This window comes from Pongo abelii, chromosome 17 (assembly GCF_028885655.2).
Source record: "Pongo abelii isolate AG06213 chromosome 17, NHGRI_mPonAbe1-v2.0_pri, whole genome shotgun sequence".
NCBI classification, from domain to species: Eukaryota; Metazoa; Chordata; class Mammalia; order Primates; family Hominidae; genus Pongo; species Pongo abelii.
Window position 1 is genome coordinate 45732024 of NC_072002.2, and position 21963 is coordinate 45753986.

Below are 21963 nucleotides of genomic sequence, written 5' to 3' on the forward strand. Positions count from 1 at the left end.
AATAAATCTACATTGTTTCAGGAGCAATCATAGTCTTTTGCCAAATAGAAATCTAAATTGACTGTCATATAATTTTCTTTGTACCATTAGTTTTTTTTTTTTCCTCTTTATGACAACTTTGGTTAGAATTTAGCAGTAGTTGGCTCACACCTGTAATCCCAGCACTTTGGGAGGCCAAGGCGGGTGGATCACCTGAGGTCAGGAGTTCGAGACAAGCCTAGCCAACATGGTGAAACTCCATCTCTGCTAAAGATACAAAATTAGCCGGGTGTGGTGGTGTGCCCACGCCTGTAATCCCTGTTACTTGGGAGGCTAAGGCAAGAAAATCTCTTGAACCTGGGAGATGAAGGTTACAGTGAGTCGAGATCGCACCATTGCACTCTAGCCCGGGCAAAAATTGCACTCCAGCCAGGGAAAAAAGATAGAAACTCCATCTCAAAAAAAAAAAAAAAAAAAAAGAATTTAGTAGTAGTGAGGTACATGCTCTGGAGTTAGGCTGCTGCGGTCGCTATCCTATTATGGCCATTAGCTAGGGCAAAGTATTCATTCCCTCTTGTCTCCAATTCTTCATCTGTATAATAGGGATGATAATACTAGAATCTCCTTCAGGTGCCTGCTGTAAGTATTACATGAGACAGTAAGTATAAAGCTCTAGGAGTAGCAGCTGATACCGAAAATACACAATAAACATTAGCTACTGTTACTACTCTTCTAGTTTTTTTCTTCTGACTTATTTTCCACCATTATTTTCCTACCAGATTCATCAGATAATCAGTGGATTAGCAAATACTTGTTAAGCACCTATGAGGGTTACAAGAAAAAAAAATAACCTAATAGCACTGAATTGGAAAGTTTACAATACTCCTGGCTCAGCACAGAAATTCTTTCATGCGCATAAAACAAGAAATAATAAACTGTGGTTAAACCATCATGGGCTAAATTTCATGGTACAGAATATGTGTTGTACAAACTCAGAAAAAGAGACATCAGTAAAGACAGTTTCATGGAGGTTGTTGGAACTTGATGGATCTGAAAGGATGAGCAATATTTAAGTGGGTGGAGTAGAAAGAGGTAATGCATGCCAGGCAGAACAGAAGATGAAAAATGACACAGATGAACGTCTCATATGCTCTTGAGAAGGTGAAGACCCTAGCCTACATGGCTTCACTTTACTGTCATTTAATTTTTTTGGACCACTCTGAAAATTAAGTTCAGTATTTAAATTGAAGTAATAGAGCAGAGATGAACAGATCCATGTCTCACTGCAAACAGGGTTTGTGATTGGAATAGCATATCCTCATCTTTTATGTTTTGTTCTCTAAACCAGACTAGTTCCATTCCATTCTTTTCACTTGTACAATTAAAGAAAATGTTCTGTAATTGTAGAGGACTAATACAGGATCGCCTTCCTACAAATCAGTTGGGTGGCTGATGGTTTTTAATAATCCCCTGTAGCCCCTTTCTGAAGCATTTCACAATGGTGCTTACCAATGTTTCCCAAAGCGATGACTTTCATAGCTTCCAGGAACTGTGTATAAAGCAGCCAGGTAAGAATTGTGTGGTTGCTGCAACTGACTATTAGGCATAGTTTTTGCAAAGTCCAATAGGTTCTTCTTTATGTCATCAAAATTCTGTAGTCAATTAAAAAACTGGTGGAATGTGTTTATATTGACAGTAATATTCCTTTTCCTATTAGGAACTTACCCTTTGATTATTGCTTCTTGAAACTTACTTTTTTTGAAATAGAAACAAATCACAATATGAACAATGGAATATAATAATCAGGATTATTCATTATATATAATTCCTTATTTGAAGAATTCACATTTAATTCGACTTTATTTAAATGTCTGCAGGTGGTCATATTGGTTCATGGAGAATTGCGAATAGAGGTAAAGTATGAAAAAGGTTTTTGTACTTAAAATAATAGTTTAGTTTAAAAAATTAAATTGTGTTTAGTAGAAATGAATATTTAATTTCTAAAATTATTCAATAATTTAATTGTGAAAATATATAAAATTAAAATTCTAGTAACTGATAACAATATTTTAAAACTAGTCATCCATAAATATCATTATTATAATTTATTTCATGCATTCTTTTCTTCTTATCTTAAACAAATCAGCTGGTCAAACCCTATGGGCCCAGTAAGATACTGTGGAGTATAAAAAGAAAATATAAAATATGACTAAATGCTAATATTAAAAATCACATAGCTTTGTAATTATTTTAGTTATTTAACATTTATTACTTGCTTGACAAAGTATCAGGTAGAGCTAATTAGATACCTAACAGTCTTAGTGATCTTGAAACATAGGGAGTTCCCCAACTAGGTGTCCGTAATCAATATTCTAAGCAAAAATTGCCATTAATTTGCATAACAAATGGAATCCCTTTTTACATAAGACTAAAGGTCAATATGACGAAGAAGAGATGACTGTGCAACAAGCTAAAAGAAGGCAAAAACGTGAATGGGTGAAATTTGCCAAACCATGCAGAGAAGGAGAAGATAACTCAAAAAGAAACCCAATTGCCAAGGTAAGTTATATCGACAGGGGCGTATGAGTTTTTAGAATAAATGTATAAGGTGTAAATTAAAATAATACGGCAATTCCAAATAACAGAATGAAGACTGGGGAGTCCACAGAACAAGTGAACTGGTATCCTCAACAAAATAGTACAATAATAATAATAATGAGAGAAAGAGAGAAAGGAAGGTAGCTTCTAGGGTTATGAAAAAGAATTGAGACATATTGACCAATTTTAATACAGAAGGCTTACTTGGATACAGAGTCTAGCAAACAAATAGGAAAAATAATGCATGTATAAGACAGAGAAATGGTTGGGAGCAAAATTTGGATTGGTTGTGTATTGATAACTGTTGAAGCTCAGTGATAGGATGTATCAGGTTTATTATACTATTCTTTTTCTTTCTTTCTTTCTTTCTTTCTTTCGTTTTCTGAGATGGAGTCACTCTGCCTCCTAGGCTGGAGTGCAGTGGCGCAATCTCGGCTCACTGCAACCTCCTCCTCCCAGGTTCAAGCAATTCTCCTGCCTCAGCCTCCCGAGTAGCTGGGATTACAGGCGTGCGCCACCATGCCCGGCTAATTGTTTTTGTATTTTTAGTAGAGACGGGGTTTCACCATATTGGCCAGGCTGATCTCGAACTTCTGACCTCATGATCTGCCCGCCTCAGCCTCCCAAAGTGCTTGGATTACAGGCGTGAGCCACCACGCCCAGCCTGTTATACTATTCTAACTTTATATATATTTCACATTTTTCATGTTAAAAAGCTTTAAAATTACAATAATAAAAAGTAAATTATTTTAATACATATTTTAACCCTACCATACGATCTCTTTCCCTTTTTGTCTCTCCACTTCCCCCTATTTAAACTAAATAAATATCTTTTGTTTTTTAATGTTGTCAGGTAAAGAGGGAGCCTTCAGGAGTAGCCTTGTCAATATTAAATGTCTGACTTTCTTTTAACATTTTAACACTATCATGTGGCCACAGTCTGAGCAAATATTCTAACACTAAAATGATTAGCACCCATCATTGGTTCAGGCTGGTTGTCAAAAACAATGGTTTGATTATATTTCATATTCCTAGTATCTATCAGGGCAAAAAGTAAATGGCACAATGTCAAAAAGAGTGAATCGAATGAACAGATGACTTTAGACTATGGAAGTGGGAGTGGAGAGGGAAAGACTTGAGTGATGGTCACCTCAACGTTTTTGGTATTTGGGGCTGTAGATTACTTCAGATTACCAAGCGACCCAGAAAATTACCTACCGAATCTCTGGAGTGGGAATTGATCAGCCGCCTTTTGGAATCTTTGTTGTTGACAAAAACACTGGCGATATTAACATAACAGCTATAGTTGACCGGGAGGAAACTCCAAGCTTCCTGGTAAGTTTGGGTCCTCAACATTGGGCTACCCTTCTCCTTGCACACCATCGCTTTAGAAAGTGACACTTTTCTACTGGTAAATTTAGAGGAGAGTTCAGTACATGAATCAGTCCACCAGCAAATAACAATACTAGTCCCTCCACAGAGCCTCGCCTGAGGGAACACAGCAGAGGGTGCATGAGTGAGGGCTGAAATCTAGCATGCCAAGTGCTTCAGTTTGCCATGACACAGCATTAGCCTGGTGGAAGGGGCAACTTGCCCAGTTTGTCTGCCCAGAGCAGACAAACTTTTTTTTCTTTGTCTACCTTTTTCCACTTTGTCTACCCTTTGGGGAAACATTTCTTCTTTGTCTACCTTTTTCCACTTTGTCTACCCTTTGGGGAAACATTTCTTCTTTGTATGAAAGTTATGTACATGCCAACAGAGGCCTTATTTCTACAAGTTTTAATAGTATGAAAACTGATTGCAGAGTAATAATCCACATTTTCCCTCTGTTCCTAGATCACATGTCGGGCTCTAAATGCCCAAGGACTAGATGTAGAGAAACCACTTATACTAACGGTTAAAATTTTGGATATTAATGATAATCCTCCAGTATTTTCACAACAAATTTTCATGGGTGAAATTGAAGAAAATAGTGCCTCAAGTAAGTCTTTTACAGTACTTACCACTTTCAGTTTATCTACTTTCAAAAATGAGTCCTACTACAATATGTCATTCTTATAAACTAATTTATGCTCTTAGTTTAATCAGTAGTTTTGAAAAATAAAATTCATTAAGATAAATCTGGGTCTTCCTTTCTAAAATGCGTATTTGAGCTAATTATTTACTATCACTGTATTTCTAGTTATAGTCTGGTTATCAGGTCAATAGTATCTTATTCTATATATACAATTTATATGAGCATTTGGCAGTCACAAAACTAAACAGGCAGCCTTGGGTAGCCTGGATGCATCAGCTGGGCTCTTTTAGGCTGTAAGGGACAGAGACACACTCACATTACTTGGATAATTTGTGGAAAGGGGAGAATTATGACAATCTATCAAGGGAGAAAATTGAGATAGAATATAGCCTCAATCTCAGCAAAGGTAAGGCTTAGAGAGAACTGAAGAGTTTGTATGGAAGGAAGCACAGTTCTACCCGGTTGGGAGAGACAGAAAGAGGTATCACAAGTGATATACAATTTTTTGAACATATAGATGATTTTAGGATATTTAAAAATTAGCATCAATGTGAACTTGTTTGGAATATTTAAAGTAAACATAATGTTAATTGTTACATATTCTCTAATAAACATTTTCCTGTATTCCTAGACTCACTGGTGATGATACTAAATGCCACAGATGCAGATGAACCAAACCACTTGAATTCTAAAATTGCCTTCAAAATTGTCTCTCAGGAACCAGCAGGCACACCCATGTTCCTCCTAAGCAGAAACACTGGGGAAGTCCGTACTTTGACCAATTCTCTTGACCGAGAGGTATAGCAAAGCACTTGGGAGAACATTCAAGAATAAAGGGTTTGATTATAAGAAAACCAAGAGAGGTGACTCCATTTTACCCAAAAATAAAAAAAGAAAAGAGGTTCTCAGTACTTAACTTGGCTAATCTAGGGAAATTGTTTGCATTTTTAAATGTGATTCTGGTGAGGCGAGATGTGTACCGGGCACTTGCAGACTCAATTGTACCCTGAACACACCAGTGGAAGTTAAATAGGGGCAATGAAAGAAGGCATTGACATAGACATACTGGACAAAGATTGAACTGCAGCTAACTCCTCATGTGATGGAGGAGAAGCAAGTGTCTTAGATGAAGGGAGAAATTTCTGTCTGGAATAAAGCCTTCTTTTATATCACACTTTTCCTCCTGACTTCTCTTAATTTTATCCCTGCTTCCAGAGCACTAAAGAATCTCCTTCTCCAATCCCCCTCATTACCTACCACCACCACCTTCTATCTCCATTACCACAGGCTACCCTGTCAGACTCCATATTATTTTTATACAAATGGCTTTCCCAATAGACTAACAGAGAAGCTCCATAAGTGAGCTTGTTACTCCCACCCTACTCATTGCCCATTTTTGCTCCAAGGATACGGTACAGTCCTGCCATAAGAAGCTCACAAAACAGAAAACCTGCCCTAGCCCCTTAAAGACCTCCACCCAACCATCCAGAGCCCACAAATGTCTTCTACATAAAATTGAATACTTCTACCTCCTTACCCATAGGAATCAAGTAGTTTCCATTTATAATTCTTAGAGATTAATTATTTTTCTTTATTTTTTATCCAAAATTAGCAAGCTAGCAGCTATCGTCTGGTTGTGAGTGGTGCAGACAAAGATGGAGAAGGACTATCAACTCAATGTGAATGTAATATTAAAGTGAAAGATGTCAACGATAACTTCCCAATGTTTAGAGACTCTCAGGTACACCCATTGCTCCTTAAAGAATCATTTAGATATATATTTACTACTTTGAAATCCTAATTCAGGACTTGCCTGTTTGTTGGTTTTTATTTAAGTTCTCTGCACTTATCTTTAAAGAAATATGCTTTTTAAAAAATATAAGAATTCAGTAATCAGAAGAAGGAAATACATAATTTGAGAAATAAGGATTACCATTTAGAAGAAACATAATCCCTCCGTGTAAAACCTGTCATTAGGTCTTTAATTCTGCTTCTTGCCTTTTCAGTATTCAGCACGTATTGAAGAAAATATTTTAAGTTCTGAATTACTTCGATTTCAAGTAACAGATTTGGATGAAGAGTACACAGATAATTGGCTTGCAGTATATTTCTTTACCTCTGGGAATGAAGGAAATTGGTTTGAAATACAAACTGATCCTAGAACTAATGAAGGCATCCTGAAAGTGGTGAAGGTAAGGTCTGACTTCCCTTCATTGGTAAAAAAAAATTCTGTATTAACCAAAATGATCATTTCTACAGATAAAATGTATTTATTTGTTAATATCACTTTATTACAGAAAACACATAAAAGTAGATTGAATTTTTTGTAATCCCCATAGAGCCGCATTACCTGAGGACAACCTCTCTTAACATCTTGAACTCGTTCCAAGCTGTTGAACTTTCTGTAGTAAACACAAACACACTAACATGTTATGGGAGTGATGATGTATACTTTAAGCACATGGTAATATATTATGGGTGTCCATACTTTAAGCACAAGAAAGCAAAACACATTTCTTGACTTAATCTCATTCGCAACAATCAGATTGAAGTTAGGACAAGATAAGAATAGATGGAATCATGTCTTGCCCATTTGTCCATCGGTTTTAAATGGATTAGCTACAGTCAATAGAGAATAAATTGCAACTCTTCCCACAAAATGGGAATTTATGAACAAAATCTGCAAAATAAAAGATAAATAATTGAGTAAAGCTTTTAATATGCTTGGCTATGATAGACTCCTTATCTGAGAGTGTGATCTGGGCCCTTTCCTTGGTACAGCACTTTGGTTTTTTGTTTGTTTGGTTGGTTTTTGTTTTTTGTTGTTGTGGTTGTGGTTGTGGTGTTTTTGTTTCTGTTTTTGCTTTTGTTTGAGACAAGGTCTCATGCTGTCATCTAGGCAAGAGTGCAGTGGTGTGATTTTGGCTCACTGCAGCCTTCACCTCCCAGGCCCCAGTGATCCTCCCACCTCAGCCTCCTGAGTAGCTGGGTCCACATTGTGTGACACCATGCCCAGCTAATTTTTCTAGTTTTAGTAGAAATGAGGTTTCACCATATTGACCAGGCTGGTCTCAAACTCCTGACCTCAAGTGATCCACCTGCCTTGGCCTCCCAAAGTACTGGGATTACAGGCATGAGCCATCGCATCTGGCCTTTGGTACAGCATTTTGGATTCCATGGGAGCATCCTTATTTAAACCTTAAATCCAGTTGAGTGACAGACCATAGAATCCTTTAACAAGGGGGCTGCTGAAAGCTGTACATGCAGTCCTTTGTTACTGTACTCTTCAGGACAAGTGCTACAGCCATCCCCACTTGTAAGGGTTTTGTTATAAACTCCCACCAATGCCTGGGAGTGACCTATTCTCTATCTTGTGTATTGGTGTCATTCAGTCTCCCAAACTAGAAACGTGGGCCTTACCCTGAATTGTGACATTTCCTCACAACATACAGCCTTAGAAATTGTCTTTGAAGTCTGACCCTCTTCTACCTTCTTACTGCCTGTGCCCTGGCCTGGCTTTTCCTCTCTTCTCTTAGACGATTGCAGTCCCTCCTAATAGATACCCCTACCTCTTGTCTCTATTGACTTTGTTCTCCTCATTCTTACCAGTGCACCACCAGATTTTTCTTAAAAACAATTTGGATCCCTTACTCTTCTCTTTAAAACCATCCCTGGCTCTACACTGGCTGTGAAGTTGGCCCTCGACCCTAATTACCAACTCAAGTCACCTGCAACTTTTCCTTGACAGTAAGGGTATAGGAACTATTGGAGAAGCCCAGGCAGCAGTGGGTCCTTAAGGCTCCTCAGGTGACTCTACAGTCAGCCAGGGTTGCTAGCCCTTTAAGATGAAATTCACAAGGCAGTATGCCATCTGTATTCAGCCTGCAACTGCTTTCACCTATGCCTGGATAATTTCCCGGCATCCTTCAACACTCAGCTGAGAGTGTTGAATTCTGAGATGAATACCTCTCAGAAACCCTTCATAGCTCTCCTAAGTAGAATTATTCCTTTGCTTTCACACACAGACCCTATCATCTCTTTTGCCTCTTACCTCTTGTATTATAGTTCCCTGTTTAGACATCTTTTCCTTCCACTGCACTGGAAAATGCTTGAGCACACAAAGCCAGTCATTGCAAAGTTAAAACTTAAATCCAGATCTCTTACTTGGATCGTTTTTAATGATATACAGTTGTAACCAATATGAGCATTTTCTTATCTCATCACTCTCAAAAAAATTTACTAGTGAATGAAGAAAAGTTATCCTGGGATTCCTCAGGCCTTGATTTGGGCCACCTCAATAAGGGGATCAAACAAATGGCTATCATGCAAGACCTTCTGAAAATGAGTCTACAAAGAGTTGCTGGGCCACCCACTCACTGCTTTGCAGGGGCCTATTTGCCAACCAAGATTATGAAGATAGTTTGCCTTTCCCACCTAGGAATTTTTAAAGTCAGGAAAGATACCACTGTGCATAAATCCAATGAAGATTCTGCAAATGACCATAACTGCCAGTTGTAAGAACGTATTAGGGGGCTTGATTTGTTCAGTCTTCACTACACCCTGATGAGGTAAGGCTTTTTTTTCAGAAGTGGAGAGTTGAGGATCAGAGAAAACAAACATTGTTCCCTGAGTCACACAGCTATTAAGCAGCAGAACCAGGATTCAAATCATGTTACCATAGCAAACTTGGAGTTCTTTCCACTGCACCTCATAGCCTAAAGAGACTATGATGATGTCTTGCTAGTCTGAAAGAGGTACCCTTATTAGTACCAAACTGAGGTCTCATGAGTTAAGAATCCTAAATCTTTCTCTATCTCAACATTACAGTAATTTCTGAAGCTGTTTTGCTATTTAAAAACAAAAGAATTCATTCACAGCATCTTGCATAGTGTGCTGTCATCATCTACTGGGTTTGTGGGAGTATATTGTTGTGAAACTGCCTTCTAATTTTGTTTTTTCTCCAGGCTCTAGATTATGAACAACTACAAAGCGTGAAACTTAGTATTGCTGTCAAAAACAAAGCTGAATTTCACCAATCAGTAATCTCTCGATACCGAGTTCAGTCAACCCCAGTCACAATTCAGGTAATAAATGTAAGAGAAGGAATTGCATTCCGTCCTGCTTCCAAGTCATTTACTGTGCAAAAAGGCATAAGTAGCACAAAATTGGTGGATTATATCCTGGGAACATATGAAGCCATCGATGAGGACACTAAAAAAGCTGCCTCAAATGTCAAGTAAGACTATTTTTATTTATATCCTATTTCTTGATGAGGTTTTAATCTATAAGCTATCACAACATAACACATAAACTATTAAGTGCCAAGAATAGAGATATGACATTGATAAAAACAAGAAACTGGGTAACTCAAAAAGTAACATTTAGCTAAATCATTAGGTGATCATCTAACTGTACTAGAAGCAAAGATAACATAAGCATAAGTTACAGTGGAAACCAAGGGAAGAACGCCTTAGCCTATCGACAGAAATTGGGAACGTGTCTCATGGAAACTTACAGTTGAGTCTTACAAAGGAGTAGAAGTGCACCACGAGAACATGTTTTTATCATATAAAATAGCACATACAAAGACATATATGCCTAAAATATAACAGCACCGTGCAAAATAATTGCTATATTATACAGAGCAAGAACACAGGTATTTTATTTTACTGTGTACAGCAGAATTGGAAAACTAAGCTAATATATGCTTAAGAATTATGAAATATGAGCCTGGCACAGTGGCTCACACCAGTAATCCCAGCATTTTGGGAGGCCCAGGCAGATGGATCACTTGAGGTCGGGAGTTCGAGACCAGCCTGACCAACATGAAGAAACCCCATCTCTACTAAAAATACAATATTAGCTGTGGTGGTGCACACCTGTAATCCCAGCTACTCAGGAGGCTGAGGCAGGAGAATCACTTGAACCCAGGAGGCAGAGGTTGTGATGAGCCGAGATGGCACCATTGCACTTCAGCCTGGGCAACAAGAGCAAAACTCCATCTCAAAAAAAAAAAAAAAGAATTATGAAATATGGCTCATTCATGCTATGTTAATTTTCTGTTGCTTTTTATAAAAGCATATTTCAATGTCAACATATATTAAATATGAATATACTAAATATAAAATGAGTCATTTTCATTAAATATGTAACATTCCACATTTGAAAGAAAATTATTTTTTTTAATATTATGAAACAGATATGTCATGGGACGGAATGATGGTGGATACCTAACGATTGATACAAAAACTGCTGAAATCAAATTTGTCAAAAATATGGACCGAGATTCTACTTTCATAGTTAACAAAACAATCACAGCTGAGGTTCTGGCCATAGATGGTAAGAGAAATATTTGAATCATTTTAGAGCAATGTTATTGTAATTGATGTTTCTTTATGCATAGATGATTGTGATTATTCAACATATTATCTTTACCACTGGAGAGAGAGAATTATCTTAGGAGTGTTGGGCCTCAAGTTTGAGGCAGCTGAATCCAGGAGAGAAAACTAAGAGTTTCAACTTCTCAGTGGAGTTTGAACCAGCAAATTCTGTGTTAGGTCGCTATGGTTTGCTGTGGTTGAAGCAGAAATTTTTTGACCAACAGAAATACCTGGGTTTGAGGGAATGGATAAGGATTCATAGACAAAGCGCATCAGGGAAGCTCAACTTGAATGTGAGGTGCTTTTGTGAGGTACCTATAGAGACCTCATGTACTTTTATCATTGAACAATGCAATTTCCTCTTCTGGAATGTTTTAAAATAATATTCATTGAGTGTATGTGTTTCCCCAAGTATAAAATTAATGTATGTTGAAGGTAATAAAAAACATAACCCCCCCCAAAAAAAAATAAGTATCAAAAAGATTGCCATTTGAGAAAACAAGAAAAAAAGTAGTAAGGGTAACAACAGAAATGACTCATAATGCCCCCACAGAGAGATTTTTATTTCATTATTTTTTATTTTCAGCATTTAAAATTTTTCTTTAATAAACTTTTACATTTTGAGTAATAAAAATATACAATTTTTTATTCCAAATAAAAAATGTGTGCTTTAGAAGCAAAAACCTTTCACACATTGATTACAAGTGAAATCAACACATTTAAGAAAGTTATTATTTTTGTGCTGATTTCATTTGAAATTGGTGAATTCATCATCTTACGGGTCTTGGGTTCGAGCATATTAAATTAATTTTCAATTAATTATAATTAGAGACATCAGCCTATTTGGTAAATTTCAATTTGCTTTTTACACGATGCAGAAATAGGATGACTATTTTTATTTCTGAGGATAATACAGTATTTCATGAGAAGACACACTAAGTTGGCTACAGAAAAGAGAAATGTAAAAGATTCTCCTTTTTTGTACAACTTTGTTCTATACATTTCTTTAACTCTAAAACGTTCTTACAGAATACACGGGTAAAACTTCTACAGGCACGGTATATGTTAGAGTACCTGGTTTCAATGACAATTGTCCAACAGCTGTCCTCGAAAAAGATGCAATTTGCAGTTCTTCACCTTCCGTGGTTGTCTCCGCTAGAACACTGAATAATAGATACACTGGCCCCTATACATTTGCACTGGAAAATCAACCTGTAAAGTTGCCTGCAGTATGGAGTATCACAACCCTCAATGGTGAGTAACAGTAAAGTTGCTTCTATAAATGCAGACTGCTCCTTTATATTTCCAGAAGGATAAGGAAGATCATTTAAGAGCAGGTCCTTCCAAAAGTAACTGGAAAAATTCTTTGCAATGAAGATGTGGCTGTAGCCTTGTGAATTACTTCTCTTTTCAGAAGAGAAAAGGAATGATATACTGTTAGCACCATTTAATATTTTATTTTGAATCCTTTTTAGGGTTCATTTGATATTTAACATTTTAAATCTGTTTATTTCTACTTCCATAGTGCACCCAAAAAAAGATTAGAGTCAGGCATCTAGGTGGGGCACGGTGGCTCATGCCTGTAATCCCAGTACTTTGGGAGGCCAGGGCGGGAGGATCATCTGAGTTCAGGAGTTCGAGACCAGCCTGGCCAACATGGTGAAACCCCATTTCTACTAAAAATACAAAAATTAGCTAGATGTGCTGGCGCATGCCTGTAATCCCAGCTATTCAGGAGACTGAGGCAGGAGAATCACTTGAACCCAGGAGGCGGAGGTTGCAGTGAGCCAAGATCCTGCCACTGCACTCCAGCCTGGGCAACAAGAGTGAAAACTCCATCTAAAAAAAACAGTCTGATATCTATTTATCACAGAGCTGTTTAGATTTTTAAATACTAAATACATAAACTTGTTCTGATGGAGCAGTCTATGAGCAGACATGTAGCATGAAGAAGTCAGTCTGCTCAAGGCTCACAGGGAGTGCCACTTACACTGTCACTAGTCAGGAACCTTGAGAGCATAGTGGACTGAAATTTGCAAACCCATTATCCAACAGGGAGGAGCTAATTCATCCTTTCTCTTTCCCAACCTTTATCATACTCATTGTACATTGTCTGTGCTTTCCAGAAGTGTCATAGAAATAGACATTAGACTTCCTAAAAGTCTCCATCCTTTCTGGATTTTATAGTGACGATGAGACCACTTCAAATCCTTAGTAAACTCACTTTTCCCTAGCTCCTTTCTGAACCAGCCTTGCTTCCTTTCATGAATGTACATGCTGTTAAAGCATGTCCTTCAGTCCTAAGTAGCAGCAACTGCCAGAGTTACCAAAGGGATCTTGATCTCCATGGTCATCTTCCCTTGGGCCCTCACACTTCTGGCATAAAGATCTATCTCCAAACTGTGCATGTAGCATTTTGCTCCAAATGAGTTTACTGGATACGTGGCCAATGAAGAGGCTGCCAAAGAAAGATCACAGAGGGCCAGGATGGGTCACAAGACATACCTGCCCAGGTGTGGCTGGGCAAGGCAACAGTGATTGGACTAGGTGGGCAAGGCACAATGTCAAAGGGTATGGTGGGATCAAAAAGATTCAACAAATACAATGCTGAACCTTAGAAGAACTGTTGTGGGATCCGCTTAAAACAGGCAACATAGCAATGGGAGATAGAAAACAGTCTATGCTCAGGACTCAGATAGGCAATAGGCCATCACCACAAGGAAATCCCATATCATAGACCTGCAGCTCACGGGATAAGAACCAGGAAGAGCAGTTGAGGTAGTAGCGGCCAAAGTTGAAAGTCTTGATAAGTAAAACACAAGAACACAGAGTCAGGAACACATATACTCAGAGGGCCACACAAGTCCAAGGATTGATGCAGACATACAAGAGATTGGTTAAGCCCCAGAAGAGGAGTGCCTGACTCTAAATGATGTCGCCCATCTTCTTTAGTGGGAAAAGCAGAGTAGAACTGAGTTTCATGGGAGAGAATAATGGGCCTACCTGCAACAGAGAGGACAAGGAGGCAGGTGTAGACAGATTTACCCACTTGAACCCATTATAGCCCTCATCACTGCTCAAACCTCACTCTATTATCAACCCTACTGTTTGTGGAAACTAACTCTGCTAATGAAAATAAGTAGTAAGAGTGTAAGACACTGCTACGGTTGGAATAGGTCTTCCAAAGCTCATGTGTTGAAAACTTAATCCCCACCGCAACAGTGTTGAGAGGTGAGACCTGTAAGAGGTAATGAGGTCATGAGGGCTCTGTCCTCATGCATGGATTAATGGTGTTACCATGGGAGTGGGTTCATTACAGTAAGAGTGAGTTGTTATAAGGGTGAGTTCAGCCCCCACTTGCTCTCATGCTCTCTTGTCCTTCCACCTTCCACCATGGGATGATGAAGTCCAAAGGCCTTTGTCAGATGCTGACACCTTGATATTGAGCTTCCCAACCTTCAGAACTGTGAGAAATAAATGTGTTTTCTTTATGAATTATCCAGTCTTTGATATTCTGTTACAGCAACACAAAATAGACTGAAAAGACACCTCGTCCTGCTGTTGATTTGCATGATTCTTTCTCTACAGCTACCTCTGCTCTCCTCAGAGCCCAGGAACAGATAGCTCCTGGAGTATACCACATCTCCCTGGTACTTACAGACAGTCAGAACAATCGGTGTGAGATGCCAGGCAGCTTGACACTGGAAGTCTGTCAGTGTGACAACAGGGGCGTCTGTGGAACTTCTTACCCAACCACAAGCCCTGGGACCAAGTATGGCAGGCCGCACTCAGGGAGGCTGGGGCCTGCCGCCATCGGCCTGCTGCTCCTTGGTCTCCTGCTGCTGCTGTGTGAGTAGCCAATGTTTCATTCTCTGTTGGACCGGGTGTCCTCATTTGCAAAGGCCTCCATGCTACCCTGCCCATCTGTGCAATGGGGAAAGAATATTCTCTGATGTTTTATAGGTAAAGCTAGGGGGAAATGGCATTTTCAGAAAGAATCTGAAATGTGTAACATGTCGCTTGCTAACAGTCTATATTAATATAGCAACATGAGTTATATATGTCAGACATTTATAAGACAGCACAAGATAATCAAGAGAAAAGCAAATCATGAAGACTTTCTACACACTGTTAGTAATGTTCGTGGTCAAAATTATGGCTTTATCCATGAGTGTGGCACTTTCTAAGATGTTTTCTCTATATTCATTACATCTCATGAGATTCTAAGGTAAAAAGAGAACACTAGTCAAATAAACTTAGGGAAATACAAATAGGGTATCATAGGCTATTAAGATATATGCTATTAATATTAATTAATTAACCCCTCACTAATATTAATTAATAGCATATGATATTAATATCATATGCTGTTAAGATAGCATAGGTTCTGAGAAGTTATTGCTTCATCTAGCATTTCCTCAAAATAGATTACCATCTGAATACGCATCCCCTTTAAGACCTTCACATTTAATACGACTAAGTTTATTAAACACATTTAGAAAACTATGCATAAGTATCCTTTTTCAATAAAGGTAAAATTTATTCAATAGATAGGTTTCTGAAAAGTTGTATTTGAATCAAAATCTTGTAAATCAAATAGTATTTTGATTGTAAGAGGTCTCTATTTAAAAGAACTTCCTAATTCTTGTATAAACAAGAGAAATCCTTGCTAAATTCACACTTTCTTAATTTATTATAAAAATCACAGTTTTAGAGTTAAAATTAATTTCATGATTATTAATTTTAAAACCACAAAAAGTAGAGAAAATGTGTAGACAACTACACATACAACCATCACTTCAACTGAACAGATATGAATGTTTTGCAATATTTTTTCAGGTCTCTTTTTTTAAAAAGAAATAAATTGCTATAGCTACAGCTAATTGCCACACATGCTATATTTTTCCCTTCCTTATTCTCCAAAAGCATTTACTATTCTAAAGTTATTATACATCATTTAGTTTAAGAGCTAAAATTGACACTCAGAGGTTTGGTTTTTCAATATCTTATTAATCAAGTTCAAGAACCAAAAATTTTTAAGTACCTCTATGTGAATCACTATGCTAGCTTCTAGCTGAAAAGGAAACTTGATTTTGGTTTTCATGCATGTCTAACTATAGGGGAAAAAATACCATGATAAAGCTATAATAGAAATTACCACAAAGGAGTAATTACAGAAGATTTCACGGAATAGAGGAATCATTCAATTGAGCCTTGAAGAATGATTAGGATATAATCAGTATAAAAAAATGGAAAAGGCGTTTCCAAAAATTGACAGCATCAGCCAAGGCCAGAAAACACTTAGTATTTTCTGTTTTAGGAATCACACAGCCTTTGAAGGCTAAAGCGTGGGGAAATTGTGGAAAGTGAAGGAGCAACAGAGAATGCATTGGGACTAATTTGAAAGGGCTACATACACAGGCTGTGGTGTTTGTACTTTATCCTATGAGAAAGAGTAGCTGCTAAAAGCATTTGAATAAAAGACCAACATGATCATATTTGTATTTTAGAAAGACAACCCTGGCAACAGTGTGTGCAGTGTTAACAGTGTAAATTAGAAAGGCAAGAACACGTAAGAGGTCATTGTAAGAGTTCAAGAGAGATGATGAAGGTTAGATTTAGAGCTGTGACATGAGACTGGAAAAGAAAGGACAAGTGTGCAGTGGATTACAGTGGCCCCTGGAGAGGATTGGGAGATTAATTGTTATGGTCTGAATGTGTGTGTCCCCCCCAAAAAATTCATATGTTGAAACTTAAACCTTAATAAAATAGTATTAAGGAGTTGGGCCTTTACCTATATTAATTAAATCCTCACCACAACCTATGATGTAAATACTATTTATTCCCCCACTTTATGGATGAGTTAACTGAGCAATGAAGGATGATATCACATGCCCAACGTTACATAGCTGTTAAGTGGTACAGCTGAAATTTAAACCCTAGAATCTGACTTCAGAGGCTGCATGTTTAAACCCCTCACTAAGCTGTCTCTAAGTGAAGAGTGTTGAAACATTAGGATTCAGGTGGCCTTGGCAGGGCAGAGGTGGCAGTGGGGCCGCTGACAACAAAGTGTGGGAAACACCTGCTTTCAAGAATAAGTATTTCACTCTTGGTCAGTTAACATGAGAATGACATTAATCTTCATTGCCAAGGATGTGCACAGAAAGATATTTACACTGCCAGAAGAGCCCTCCAAGCTCAAGCCACAACTAAGAAATTCTTAAATTACAATTAAGAATGCATTGATAGCTATTTATTAGGCTATCACCCTAGTTACTGAGGGAGTTTTCTGGTTAATTACTGTTTACTGAGAGATAATTAGAGACTAGATTACCAAAACACCATCGTGCCCACCTAAAATCTGGACCATTCTGGTCATATATTTATCTGTGTATTCACCTGACACAATATACGTAGCCCCAACATGTGCAAATAAATGCAATAATCATAAAAATATATTAAGGAAAAGGATTGAGGAGCCAAACAGCCACTTTCATCATACATCAGTGCCTATTTTAAGACAATATACCAAAAAAAAAACAAGAAATGATCTGATCTGTCTCCTTCAGTTTCATAATCACATGAAATTCTAGTGTGCTTACTGTAACAAGTTTCATTTGTAGAAACTAATTTTGATTTTCATTAGGAATTTTCTACAAATATTTAAGATACTGTATTTTCTTTGTAACATTTCTGAAAAATTATCACGTTAAATAGTTCCTAAATTAGTCAAGTGTTCTGATGTTTTGTTTTGTTTTTCACTAGTGGCCCCCCTTCTGCTGTTGACCTGTGACTGTGGGGCAGGTTCTACTGGGGGAGTGACAGGTGGTTTTATCCCAGTTCCTGATGGCTCAGAGGGAACAATTCATCAGTGGGGAATTGAAGGAGCCCATCCTGAAGACAAGGTAAGCATCCAGTTCGTAAATTATCTATTTCAGTTACATAGAGAAAATGTTTGATTTACATTGAGATAGGAAAAGAGGCAAAGGAACATAAAAATAAGAGATTTCTTGACCTTCGGTTTGAAAGTCAGTGCTGAATAGATGGAGGCTTTTAGGATTTTAGCTCTTCAGCTGTCAAATCATAGAAATGGTTATCCCTGCAAGAATTTGCACTTCTTGTAATGTTATCATTTGCAAATTTGCAAAGGGCCACATGTCACTATATTGCTCTGAAATCTGGTTCACTTTTAAATGAATTTATTTTTCACATGATTTGCAGGAAATCACAAATATTTGTGTGCCTCCTATAACAGCCAATGGAGCCGATTTCATGGAAAGTTCTGGTAAGTGGACATAAAATGTTTGAAAGCAGTGGTGAGTTAAGTGAGAAATATTAAAAAATAAGAAGTGTTAAAATTATCTTCTTAATAATTTGCATCTGTGTGCACATGTCAGGAGCTGTTACCACTGAAATGGAGAAAAGCTGTTTTAATATTTTTATATTAGTCAATTCCCTGACATGTCTGGCTTCAATAAGTTAATTTATCCATTGATGCCACCATTGTCAATATCTAAAGATTTGTTATACTTTTTCCAAACTTTAGTGACGTGTAGTTCTCATGCAATCAATTACTAATTTTTTAATTAGGAAAGACTTCACACATATAGAAAAATGTAAGGGAAAATATAACAAACATCTATGTATCCACCACCCACCTTTGTCTATTCCAAACATTGGTCATATTTTCAGTTAAAGTCTCATGTGCACATCCTCGATCCTGTTCCCCTTCTTTCTTCCCCAGAACGAACAGTATCCTGATTTCAGTTCAATTACTAATTCCTGCATTCAGTCATAATAGGACATGATCACTTACATTGTCATACAGGTCATACAGGTGAATTTGTTTATTTCTTTGGTTTTACCAAGTGGCTATTTCATTAATATTATCTGAGTGCCACAACTACTCAGTGAACTAAAAGAACAATAATACTTAATGCCTAATATTAAAGTTTTGCTTAATTCCATAGGTTGTTTTCAAGTGTCCATCCTGCACAATCCGCATGAGATTTCCCCAAATATGTAACTGTCTTCCTTTATCAGATGCTCCAATCCTCACCTGCTTTTCCCATTAGAATTACATAGCAAGAGCTATGTAAAGAATTATCTAGAAAAAAGTAATTTTCCATGAAAGCATAATGTAAAAGGTAACAGGCTGAATAGTCGTGATTTGTTAAATTCTCTTTAGGTACCAAGACATGCTAATTTGCCTGATTACATTATGTATGTTTCCTCTTTGGTTTCCATACTGAGCTCATATGACTGCTTAATTGTAATGTTTTTTCATGAAAACAAACAAGCATTGCATTAGAAGCTTCCCATAGCTGTGTAGTAAATATCCTGTCTTTTCTATTTCTGGCTGTTGTCACTGAAAATCTTATTTCTTTGTACACTTTTAAAATTAGTATATTTTTAGAGCTTTTTCACCCGTTTATATGCCCTCCTTTATGACTCTCACATAACACATTGTGGGATGTTATCACCTCTCGTCATATAATTGTATTTTCTCCCACTTACTTGTTTACATGGTGACTGCTTATAGACACCCAAGACCCATTTTATAAAAATGCAACAAATAACAGCATAAGATATTACCGAATGTTCTCCCTTGTTTTTAGAAGTTTGTACAAATACGTATGCCAGAGGGACAGTGGTGGAAGGCACTTCAGGAATGGAAATGACCACTAAGCTTGGAGCAGCCACTGAATCCGGAGGTGCTGCAGGCTTTGCAACAGGGACAGTGTCAGGAGCTGCTTCAGGATTCGGAGCAGCCACTGGAGTTGGCATCTGTTCCTCAGGACAGTCTGGAACCATGAGAACAAGGCATTCCACTGGAGGAACCAATAAGGACTACGCTGATGGGGCAATAAGCATGAATTTTCTGGACTCCTACTTTTCTCAGGTAATTTGGTGAAAAACTTTGTGGCTTGGTTATCTTACTTACATTAGAGATCTTTTTATTTGATTATATACTTCAGTTTTGCAGTTTTTATTTACAGCCTGTTAAAATGCAAGAAAAAAATGGTTTGTTTGTTTTTTGCCAAAATAATACAGATAACCTAAGGTAGCTGTCAAAATCGGGTCACTGATCAAAAGAAGAATGGGAGCCAGGCATAGTGGTACGTGCCTGCAGTCCCAGCTACTCGGGAGGCTGAGGTGGGAGGATTGCTTGCACCCAGGAGGTAGAAGCTGCAGTGAGCTATGATGGCACCACTGCACTCCAGCCTGGGTGACAGAGTGAGACCTCGTCTCTAAAATAAACAAATTAATAATAAAAGAAGAATGAGTAGATAACCGCAACATGAGAGCATATAGCAAGTAGCATCTCATTCCTCCAACTCAACAAACAATTGAGGGTAAATCTCTTTTATGTGAGAATTTCTAGCATCTTCTTTAAGAATACAAAGCAGTTCATTTTGTATTTCCTATATCATAAAGGATATCCAAATACCTGTGTGTATATTTTCCTGAGAGAGGGGTAGAGTATTCACATTATCTGTCTAAAAAAGTTGAAGAACCACTGAATTAATGATCTCCAAAAAAGGGGAGGCAAAAAGAATAGGATGGAAGATCAGTGATGGGAGGAATGACATGTCAGGAAGCATAGAACAGAAAAGGAACATAGGTACGAAAACAAAGACTTTGAAAAGTAGGATGCTTGCCTCTCATTTGATAACCAAAGACTAGTGGGCAGAGAGGCATGGTTAGAATGGATCTCACATTGACTTTTGATATCGATACTGGTAAGTGCCAAGGTCTGACCTAGTATCCAAGCAGACAAAGAGTGATATTGTGTTTGAAGAAAGACTGCAGGGCAGGGGAGAAAGGGAGCGGTTGTTTGAGATGAGGACTCTTGGGATATTTCTAGGTGGGATGTGTGTTACAGTCACATGTCAGGCTCCCACAAGATTCGTAGAATCTAGACAAAGGTTCTAGCTCAATTTTGAGGTAATGTCAACCATACTGTTGTCCAAACACCAGATCATTTTTTTAACAAGATTGTTAATAGACAGTGTCCTTTACTTCTGTGGATTACCTAGTTTGGGCATTCATAATCCAAATGAGTTCTACCAACAGTATTATATTGTTCAACTGACTCTTTCTTAAAATTCATTTTTTCCCACTTTTTCTCTGTCTTAGAAAGCATTTGCCTGTGCGGAGGAAGACGATGGCCAGGAAGCAAATGACTGCTTGTTGATCTATGATAATGAAGGCGCAGATGCCACTGGTTCTCCTGTGGGCTCCGTGGGTTGTTGCAGTTTTATTGCTGATGACCTAGATGACAGCTTCTTGGACTCACTTGGACCCAAATTTAAAAAACTTGCAGAGATAAGCCTTGGTGTTGATGGTGAAGGCAAACAAGTTCAGCCACCCTCTAAAGACAGCGGTTATGGGATTGAATCCTGTTGCCATCCCATAGAAGTCCAGCAGACGGGATTTGTTAAGTGCCAGACTTTGTCAGGAAGTCAAGGAGCTTCTGCTTTGTCCGCCTCTGGGTCTGTCCAGCCAGCTGTTTCTATCCCTGACCCTCTGCAGCATGGTAACTATGTGGTAACGGAGACTTACTCGGCTTCCGGTTCCCTCGTGCAACCTTCCACTGCAGGCTTTGATCCACTTCTCACACAAAATGTGATAGTGACAGAAAGGGTGATCTGTCCCATTTCCAGTGTTCCTGGCAACCTAGCTGGCCCAACGCAGCTACAAGGGTCACACGCTATGCTCTGTACAGAGGATCCTTGCTCCCGTCTAATATGACCAGAATGAGCTGGAATAGCACACTGACCAAATCTGGATCTTTGGACTAAAGTATTCAAAATAGCATAGCAAAGCTCACTGTATCAGGCTAATAATTTGGCACTTATTAGCTTCTCTCATAAACTGATCACGATTATAAATTAAATGTTTGGGTTCATGCCCCAAAAGCAATATGTTGTCACTCCTAATTCTCAAGTACTATTCAAATTGTAGTAAATCTTAAAGTTTTTCAAA

The 21963-nt window shown here is 38.0% G+C and overlaps 1 protein-coding gene across 1 annotated transcript in view; it reads left to right on the forward strand.

The window, feature by feature from the left end:
• DSG3 (desmoglein 3) overlaps nt 1-21729 on the forward strand; it is a 28457-nt gene extending 6728 nt beyond the window's left edge. The window contains exons 2-16 of the mRNA XM_024235941.3: nt 1857-1892; nt 2407-2538; nt 3757-3912; nt 4414-4558; nt 5226-5392; nt 6207-6335; nt 6601-6786; nt 9559-9830; nt 10794-10933; nt 12004-12228; nt 14563-14823; nt 17740-17879; nt 18196-18259; nt 19593-19876; nt 21115-21729. Coding sequence (XP_024091709.3) covers nt 1857-1892; nt 2407-2538; nt 3757-3912; nt 4414-4558; nt 5226-5392; nt 6207-6335; nt 6601-6786; nt 9559-9830; nt 10794-10933; nt 12004-12228; nt 14563-14823; nt 17740-17879; nt 18196-18259; nt 19593-19876; nt 21115-21729 — 2952 coding nt within the window. The remainder of the gene's footprint in view (nt 1-1856; nt 1893-2406; nt 2539-3756; nt 3913-4413; nt 4559-5225; nt 5393-6206; nt 6336-6600; nt 6787-9558; nt 9831-10793; nt 10934-12003; nt 12229-14562; nt 14824-17739; nt 17880-18195; nt 18260-19592; nt 19877-21114) is intronic.
• The last annotated feature ends 234 nt before the right edge of the window (nt 21730-21963 follow it).